Raw genomic sequence first — 10148 nt, 5'->3', positions numbered from 1 at the left:
AGATCCATATAATTTGTACAATACATTAATAAATACATGAGATAAAATAAAACATATTTTTGTACTATTTTTCAATAGTTGTTGTTTTGTGTTTAAGGTAGATCTTTTCTAATTTTACTATTTAATTTTAAAAGATATATGTTGTTACCAAAATTTTATTACAAAGTTATTGTTATTATTAGTCTTATGAATGTATTGCCTATTTAAAATTTATAGTATTTGTTAATTATTTGTTTTATTTTTTTATTATAGAATTCATAATTTTGTTTGACATTAGGCATTTTATATAGTAGTGTACAATATCAAACCTCTTAATTTATTCAATACAAAAAATATTTTAAATGAATATTATACGATGAAGATAAAATATTAAAAATATAAGTAGAGTAAGTAAGTACTAACTATTCATATTTGCATGGCTTTTAACATTTTTTGTAACTGGTTCATTATAAGAGATTGATTGAGGCATTGAATTAGTAGCAGTGGTGTCTCGACCTACACTTATACCAAAAATATACAAACTTAATATGTTGTAGATTATCTTAAAAAATTAAAAATTAGTTCTTAGAAAACAAATCAAATAGTGTAAATTAAGTTAATTAATTTTGTTAATCTTCTATATTAAGATTTAATGTATAGGCAAAATGATTTAAAATGACGTTATTACATGTTTTAAATATATAGGGTACTAACCAGTTAGGACATCACTACATCTTTTACTTGAACAGCTTCATTATAATGTGATTCCAGACCTATATATTTAAAGAGCAATATAGATAATCTATACCAATATATAATGGGGATACAGAAGTTTGGTATCCAATTCTTTCTTCCTATTTTATCCATGTTTTCTTTTTATTAAAAACTGGCTTTATCCCACGACAGAACATAAAAACTGATTTCAATAAAAAAAACTACTACTAGGCATGGTTCTGAAAACCAAACCGGACCGGCCGGTTCAACCGGAATAACTGGGAACCGGTCACCTAGCCGGTCCGGGTAAGGTCAGAAACCGTCTAGCAAAAAACCGGTGAAAAAATCGGTCGAACCGGCAGTTAACCAGTGAACCGGGACAACCATTCGATTTTTTAGCGGTTTTTTGGTTTAGTTACTCCCTCCAAAACGGTGCCGTTTTGAGCCCTTTAGAAAAAAAAACACCTAAATAGCTACCCGATGCCCAGTCCCCCTAGCCCCCAGTCCCACTCATCTCTTCTCACTGAAAATTCAAAGAAAGACAAAGAAAAGAACCCTAGCAGCGTAGCCCCCCAGCCCCGGAACCCGCAGCCACCGTAACCTCCACAGCCACCGCATCCTCCACAGCCACTGCATCCCTGCAGCCTCGCAGCCACCACAGCCCCGCAGGCCCCATAGCCACCGCATCTCCTCTCTTCTGTTCGAGCTCTTTCTCTGTATTCGCTGATGTCACCGTCTCTTCTGTCGCCGCCGTCACTCCCCTTCCTCTTTGTCGCCGGTAAGCACTACCCTTCCTCTTGTTCATAATTTTCTGTGGAGTCTGTTGATTTTATTGTGGAGTTTGCTGATTTTAGTTTTACCGTGAAGTTTACTGAGTTAATTTGTTCATAATTTTGCTGTGAAGTTTCCTGATTTTATTGTGGAGTTTGCTGATTTTAGTTTTATGGTGGAGTTTGTTGATTATTTTGCTGATTTTAGTTTTTTTTTTGTTGTACATTGAAGATGGAGCAATCACAAAGAGTTAATTATATGAATTAATTAGTCTGTATTCTTGATTTGAATTCTGAATTATATGAATTAATCATTCTAAAGGTTGGATTTTGGATTTTGGATTTTGTATGTAATTTGTAATTTGGATTTCAGAATTTTGGATTCGGATCAGCTTCTTTAGCCATGACAAATTTCTCACCCAATTCAATCAATCATGGCATTGTGGAATATGATTGTACATGCTCACACACGTTCTGTCTCAAAGAGATTGTTTTCTAGAATGGTCACATTATATGATCATCATCATTTTCCAGAAAAGATGATTGAGGTATATTTTTATTGTACTATCAATCTTACTATACCTTGATGCAAGCTGTTCAGCAATTATAAGGTTAATTCTTCTATGCTTTGACATGGAGCTATCATGTTTGTAAGTTAGATATTTTGCAGACATGGAGGAGTTGCAGGTAAAACCTGATGAAGATACGGTCAGACGAGTGGCAAATGCCTTTAGAAAACCTGGCCAAGAAGAAAAGAGTAAATTTGTTACAAAATGATATGGTCTCAAGTGGAAATATATTCACTTTATTGGTGAACGGGTTAGTGTTAGAACAGAAGCTTGGGAAGAAGAAGGTCCATCTAGAAGTTGAAATTGGTGTATTCCAAATTGTCAATAAGGACACCAGTACACCACCACTTTCTATTACCTGGGATCTGCTGTTGTTGCCGATTATATTGTTACATTCCTAAAGCTGCTGTATTAGAGGTTCACTAGTTTGGTTTCTTAACATGTTTAGAGCTTAGCAGCTAACCAATCAGGGGAGGAAAAATTATTAGTGCTTCTGGTTTCATTGTAGAAAAAAAATTATATTATGCATTAAGAACAAATTGTATCCACCGTGATTATCTCTCTAATTTTTGGTTCATTGTTATGAGTTCTTATAATTGTGCAATTGTAATTTTATCCGTGTTTAACTAGTATACACTAGTCAACCAAACCTTATTAATAAATTTTTTTAAGAAAATTACTAATATCAAATTTTGAGGTATAATACTTTTTAGTCTCATGTTGAAGTATAACTCTAAAATTATTTTCATATTAAAATTTTTTGACTTAGAAATTATTGAATTTAAATATTTAAAATTATATATTAAATTTTTAATAATTATTTAATATTTAATTAAACCGATTGAACTCCGGTTGAACCCCGGTCGAACTATTGAACCAGTGAACCAGTTGTCTCACCGGTTCATTGACCGGTTTTGTTTTCGCAACCTTGCTACTAGGTACTCAATTCTTTTTATTTTATTTTATTTTTTCAAAAACTGGCTTTACCCCACGATAGATTTAAAACTGATTCACTTTTAACCCACGACAGAGTTTAAAGCTGATTCACTTTCAATAAAAAAAAACTATTACGTATTCAATTTAAATGCCGATTCACTTTCAGTAAAAAAAGCTTCTGCCCCTTCAATCGTACCTTATCCAAGAGAGTTAAATATCTTATTCACTTTCAATCGTGCTCTTGCAATCGTTTTTCTTCTTTGCGTTTTGCTACCTTACGTTCTGACAAATATAATTAGAAAATTCAACGAATCAGCAATCACATTATATCAACTAATATAATTCTTATTCCAAATCCATTGCCAAGTACAGGATTAACTACAATTAGAAAAATGGTCAGAGCCACCCATCATCATCGTCATCATTTTGTTTCAGGTAACATAAAACTTAACATGTATTATGATAATTTAATTTTTTTGGGCTATAAATTCAATTTTTGCTTAATATCTGTATTCTACTCTTTGAAAAATCTAGGATTGAAAGCGCATGATAATGGAGTTGGTCCAAATAACAAACGTCATAGTTTATTAATTTTTATAATTTATGTGAATCGTAGTTGGTGCATACCTGTTGGGTAAAGTAGAGGTTCCAGTTCCTTTCGCTTATCTCTTTGAATATGCTGATGAGCTCTCTTGATATTAATTTATCTGTTAAAAATCTTAGTCATTAGTTATTGAAATTAATAAACAAAACTATCTACTCCAATGTTGATATTGTAATGATAAAATTACCTAATACACGGATTATACTTATAAAAAGGCTCATGTATTTGCCAAGCACATAAATTACCTGAGGTGCAGGTAACAAAATTTCTTTGAACACCACATTCTTTGTGAAATGTCCCCTTTTTCCGTCTACTGTTCCTTCTTTGACTAAGATTTTTGTGGTTGACTGAGAAACACTTCGAGATAGAGCAACGTATAATTGACCATGGCTGAACACATGTTTAGGGAGATAGATCCCTACTTTAGGGATAGTTTTTCCTTGTGATTTATTTATCGTTAAGGCAAAACTCAACCTTACAGGAAATTGCTTTCTAATAAGCACAAAGGGTAATCCTGAGTTCTCAGTTGTTTTGTGTTTTATCTGAGGCAGAAAAGCTCTTTTCAGAGTGATGGCCTATTAAGATTTCCACGTCTAACATGTTTTGAAAAGTTCCTCGACACAGTAGCCTTGTGCCATTGCATAAGCCTGCCTTAGGATCTATGTTTCTTAGTAACATCAGAGGAGCACCTTTTTTTACCTTCAACATATGAGGTGGCAATCTACCCGTGGAGATCGAGTTAAGATATTCATGTTGATACAAATTATGTGTATCTCCTTCTACTTCATCAAAGGATGCTAAAATTCGTTCGTCTCCCGAAAATTGGTTAATGACTATATAATTAAGCTGTTGCACATCATGATTCTTGGGTGTCAATATCGCTCTCTCCACCATATAAGATGCATCCCACCCATGAGATTGCAAATTTGGAAAGGTTTCATTTATTAATTTGTGTAATGATGCCTCACCTTCCCATGGTATTGCCATGTGTGCTTCTATTTGTACCAAGTCTTTACATATGGTAGGCTCAATTCCATCCCCTATGCACATAAGATACTCCCCAAAATCACGATCATTAAGAGATCGCATATTTTGTTGCAATTGGAGAATTTTGGTGAATGGCCACAAATGTGATTTAACAATAGAAGCTGAAATCATTTGCGACTTACTTCCTTTCGGCACAACAGGTAGTACTTGGCGAAAATCCCCTCTCATAACCATCACCTTCCCTCCAAATGGATTATTGTTTTCTAAGATGTATCCCAATGTGCGGTCCAATGATTCCATTGTCTCTTTATTAGCCATTGGCGCTTCATCCCAAATTATCGCTGCCATCTGCCTAATCAATTTTGCAAGATCAGATTGTTTACTTATATTGCACGTGGAGGATGGCTCTGCATTGATTGGGATCTTAAATCTAGAATGAGCTGTTCGACCACCAGGTAGTAAAGTTGCAGCTATTCCTAAGGACGCAGTTACCAAGACAATATGCCCTTTACTTCTTAAGTCTGCAATTATACCTCTGTAAAGAAATGTCTTAACTGCTCCTCCTGGTCCATCAACAAAGAACACTCCACTTTCTCTTCGATCAACTGTATTCATAATGCACCTGAAAGCTGCAGACTGGTCATGATTCAATCTTTCTATAGAACACAGGTCTTCTTGAGGAACTTCGATGGACATTTCTTCTTGAATAATTCTAGGCATGAAGTTGTCATTGTCGTTGTCCGAGGTTAGAGCTGGTAAATTGTATTGTGCAATATGTTTTCCATGCTGTAGGAGGATGTCATTTAAATCCCTAAGCAAACGATTTGTCAACCCATTGCAGGTTGTAGTGCTTGTTGATGCATAATCATCCACCATACATGAAAGAAACTCGTCCCACAGACTTCTTACATCTGTTGGCTCACAAAAAATTAAAATGGTGGCAAACAACCTTCTTAAAGCACATGGAATTCTTAAAATGGATGCCTCAACCAAACATGATCTTATACTACTATCACTCTCCAACAGTCCTCGATGCTGAGCGGATTGCTTGAAGGACGAATATTGGACACCATCGACTGTTAGCAAATCATCCCAACCAGTTGGACCTCTTACATTTGACAACAGAATACGCAAATAGAAATTTTCACCTTCTGTTGGTGAAACGATATAGATCCGACCGATAGCTCTCTTTTGTGACCTACGTCGATGCAATTCTTTTTTCTTGCTGTGCCAACTGTAATATTCTGGGATTTTCCTGTACAAAAGATGCCTAGATTATTGATCATCGGCCCGATTAAGTGCAAAGAATTCAGTGAGCATTGTTCTTGAGAAATAGTCATTATTAACTATTTCAGAATTAGTTTGGTGCTCATAAAAGCTCACTTGATGTTGATTTGGCAAATGAACTTGCAACCTCTCAACTGATGGGTACATTCGGTAAAGGTTGAATTGAAATATCCTCCAGCATGCTCTGGAGCGACAATCCATCTTGCATCAATAAACTGTTGCACCTCATCATAATGAGAACTTCTATGAACCTCCATTGCCACACGATCTGGTCCCTTATAGCAATACTTGTATAGATATTTTATGCTCTTGATACTACTACATATCTCTACATTGATATGGCAATCATACTCCAGTAGTAGCCAAGGGTTGTACGGAACCATCCATCTATTGTCAATTGTGACATTTTGGTTGATAGGGATTGGAGTATCAAATCGCCTCCTATATTGAGGATATGAGTAATCACCTCGTCGTGTCTCTGGTACGAACTCTTTTGGGTAGTTGTATTTACATTGACCATTCTTCATGCACGGTGAAGATTGATTTAGTGTTCCGCATGGACCATGGACCATATGCCTTAGCACTGCCTCATGTAAGTGTGGTTCTGTTTCTTTACATGGTATTTTCGCTCGGACCAAACTATCATATTGGTCAGGATCAATCAACTTGTTATTGTTTTCTAAGATTAGTAACATATGTACGTGTGGCAATCCTCTTTTCTGAAACTCGGTGACATAAATATAACTTTTCACCTTTCTCAATACACCTTTGGCAATAACATCCTACTTTAATTGTTTGAACTTGGCTCTGAAAATCCTAGTTGTCAAATCCGGACGATCTTGTGGAGTTTGAGTAGGACTGAGTTCTGAAGTTATTTCTGACCATGATGGATTGCATGTCATAGTTAAAAAGATATCTGGTTTTCCTTCTTTAAGAACAATAGCCATTCCATCCTCGTACCGTTGAGTCATGTCTCGACGACTGCCCACGAACGACGATGGTAATATCATTCTTCTGCCAACATTTTCTAAAACTAATTTTAGAGAAAAGTATTATTAGTTTTAAAGTTTAAATTCAGGAACACATAATGATCAATCGTGTGGCCATTAAATTGAATAATTACCTGCATTATTCTCTCTTGTGTGCAAAGCATCTTGTAAGCCTTGATACAGTTCAGCTCGAAGTTCCTTTTGTCTTTGTCGAACCCATCTTAACTTGCCTGTTTTCATTTTCACATAGTTGTCAACAACATATTGTTGAAGAAGTCACCTTGCTTGCAAAACTGTTGAGTGATCATTGGGGCAGATCTACAAATATCGAGGATTATAAAAAATTGTTAGAAATTATGAAATGATGTATTGGTACAAACTATCATCTACAGAAGTTTATAAATGATATAGCAAATATAGAAGTTTGTACCTGAAGCATATAGCTATAATATGTCCGGCATGATACTTTGTTTCAACGTTGAGTTCGAGTATTTATATCCCATCCATGGGTTCCAAATGGAAAAAGAAGAGGATATTGTAATGGATCATAATACCCAACAAACTCCTGAATCCTTCTGAGGTTACCAGCATGAGTTTGAACCTTGATATCTCATCCGCGCACCATTGTTTCAATGTCATCACCAACTATTATGGCTGCTACTTGTGAAGCAGTTGGGAGACTGTATTGTGGTTGATTAGCAGGTCGCTCTCTGATCACCAAACTACACTCTTGCACATCTAGTCGTTGTGCAAGCTGGCGGAATACATGGATAAAAGGATTATATCGGTGCAACAATTGTTGTAGCTTCAAAACCAAACTTTCATGCAGTTGGGTGTTCTCCAGCATCCTATTTTGTAACTCGTGCTCAGTATCATATATATATATATATATATAGTTGCAAGAAGCGTGGCCACGCCCCTTGATCTGGATGAAATCCTCCTATACTGTGGTACATTGATCCTTGAGCACGGAATGTATATATACTATGACTTGCTGTAGCTAATTGTTCGTCTATGTGTACACCAGACGAAGTAAATGAAAAAACATGATTGTAACCACGAATGTGTTTCCTGAAATGGTTCCCTTCCGCAGAAGGGCCTAAGAAGATTTCAAGTAATTTCCGAGGAGCATTTACTTGGGGTAAAGAGACTTTTCCTCCATTGCAACACATGTCAAATGTTTCATGGTGAAACAGACGTGCATTACAGTGTGTACATGTCCTTATAGGAGGTAGTGTAGTTTGAAGCACTATTGTATTCTCTTGAAAATTTCGAGCACAGTTGTGGAATATTCTGACATGGTGTTTAATTTCTGCACTCGCATAGGAATATTAAAATATTATGTTATAGATGTCTTTTCCTACATGTGCCAATAATTGTTGGTTAGGTACTCGGGTAGAATTTATTAATTATTTCATATTATTTTGGATAGTGAAATCAAGAGTGAACAAAGAATATGTATACAACTTCTCAATTGAGGTTTTTTTTTGAAAAATAAACGTAATTTTTAAAGATGTAGTGTCTTTTTCTAGATTTTTCTGTTGCCTAAACTCATATAAGATTGTCAAGGTTTGTAGTTCTAGGTAATATATGAGATTAAATATATATTTAATAGAGCAAATTTTTATACTGAAATATACAAAGAATATTTTTAAAATGATATGATTCTATTGTGTTTTTGTTTGCTTTTCAATTTTATGAAAGTTTTGAATGTTGCCCAGTAATTTGTAATAATTTTAATTATATTTTTTAAAATTATTATGATAAATTAACGATACAGTAAAAATTTTGTCCATTCAAATTGCATAAATATTTTTTATGGTCAACATGCATGGTGTACTTTTATTTTGTTATTTTTGTTGGTGTTTATGTTAATAATATTTTCTATATTATTAAATTTTAATTTAATAATCTTCTTATCATCAAGGGTTTATTCCTAGTTACGGTAATGATCTTAAAATTTATTTTCCATCACTAAATGATATTATGTGTCTCATAATTTTTGCTATTGTATAACAGTTGTAGTAGCATTGTTTTTTAGTTAGTACTTAAATTAGTGATTCATTAAAAATTTTTCTTGTAGGTCATAAGAATGTAAACACCGTTATCTATGTTTTTAATTTGAGGTCTACATTATTTAGTTACTTATTAACTTGTAACTTTTAATATAACTTTTAATATAATATTTAGTTTTTTATTTTAAGAAATCAGATATATTGTGCCATTAGTAAATTTCACCATTTATTAAATGCTTAATTTGTTAATAACCTTATAATAAAAAGGACCCATATAATTTGTACAGTTTATTTTTAAATACATGAGATAGGACATCAATATTTTTGTAGTATCTGTTAATTGTTGTTTTTGTGTTTAATTATTTTTTTGTTCAATTTTTTTCTTTAATTTTGAAAGATATATGCTGTTACGAAGATTTTATTATAAAGTTTAATAAATGCTTCAAATATTTTACATGTTTTATTTGTTAAGTATTTATTTTAAATTTTTTTATTAAATTCAAAATTTTGTTTACAATATATAGTAAGCATAATTTAAAGAGCAATACAGATAATTATAATTACAAAAATTCATTTGTTATTATGATAACTAATAAGCATAATAATACAATAAGTTTAACTAAACACATTTTATATAGTAATGTATATTAAATGTTATATTTAGTCAATATAATAAATGTTTTAAATGATTATTATATGATGATGATAAAATATTAAAAATATAAATAGAGTACTCACCATTTATATTTGCATGTCTTCTAGTATTATTTGTAGTTGGTTCATAAGAAGCAATTGGTTGAGGAATTGAATTAGTAATGGTGTCTCGACGTATACCTATATTTATAAAATTTGCAAATTTTATATGTTATATACTTTTTTGAAAAAATAAAAAATTAGTGCTTAGCAATAAAATAAATCATGTTAATTAAGTTGGTTAATTTTGTTAATATTCTACGTTAAGAAGATTTAATCTGCAGACAAAATAACTTATATCGACGTATTTACATGTTTAAAGCATATAAAAATACTAAGCAGGTGATCTATTATTTGGACCAATTCCGTTACCATGTATTTTGTAGCGACCCTCATTTTTAAAAAATATAAATATAAATAAGTTATAATTTATTTTATAATAATAAAGAAAGCCAAGGCGGCTTGCTTTTATATATATATATATATGAATGCCGTAAGAAAGAAAAAAAAAAGAGAGAATAGCATAACGAAGAGAAAAAGAAAGAACGTAAATTCCTTCAAACTTCCGGCTTTGATTTCTTGCAATTCGTAACTCCAACCAAAAA

The 10148-nt window shown here is 32.9% G+C and overlaps 2 protein-coding genes across 2 annotated transcripts; both read right to left on the bottom strand.

Annotated features, from left to right (window-relative positions):
- LOC107607173 (ATP-dependent DNA helicase PIF1-like) lies at positions 3198 to 5566 on the bottom strand. The gene is made up of 4 exons (XM_021107803.1): positions 4130 to 5566; positions 3818 to 4086; positions 3596 to 3659; positions 3198 to 3250 (listed from the first exon to the last, which is right to left on the bottom strand). Exons 1-4 carry the CDS (start codon positions 5433 to 5435, stop codon positions 3198 to 3200), a joined length of 1692 nt encoding a protein of 563 aa, XP_020963462.1. The 5' UTR covers positions 5436 to 5566.
- LOC110265049 lies at positions 5939 to 6541 on the bottom strand. The gene has a single exon (XM_021107802.1). It carries the CDS (start codon positions 6539 to 6541, stop codon positions 5939 to 5941), a length of 603 nt encoding a protein of 200 aa, XP_020963461.1.

The sequence above is a fragment of the Arachis ipaensis genome, chromosome B07 (genome assembly GCF_000816755.2).
Source record: "Arachis ipaensis cultivar K30076 chromosome B07, Araip1.1, whole genome shotgun sequence".
Taxonomy (NCBI): Eukaryota; Viridiplantae; Streptophyta; class Magnoliopsida; order Fabales; family Fabaceae; genus Arachis; species Arachis ipaensis.
Note: the sequence above shows the minus strand (reverse complement) of the source record. Positions and strands in the feature narration are given on the sequence as shown.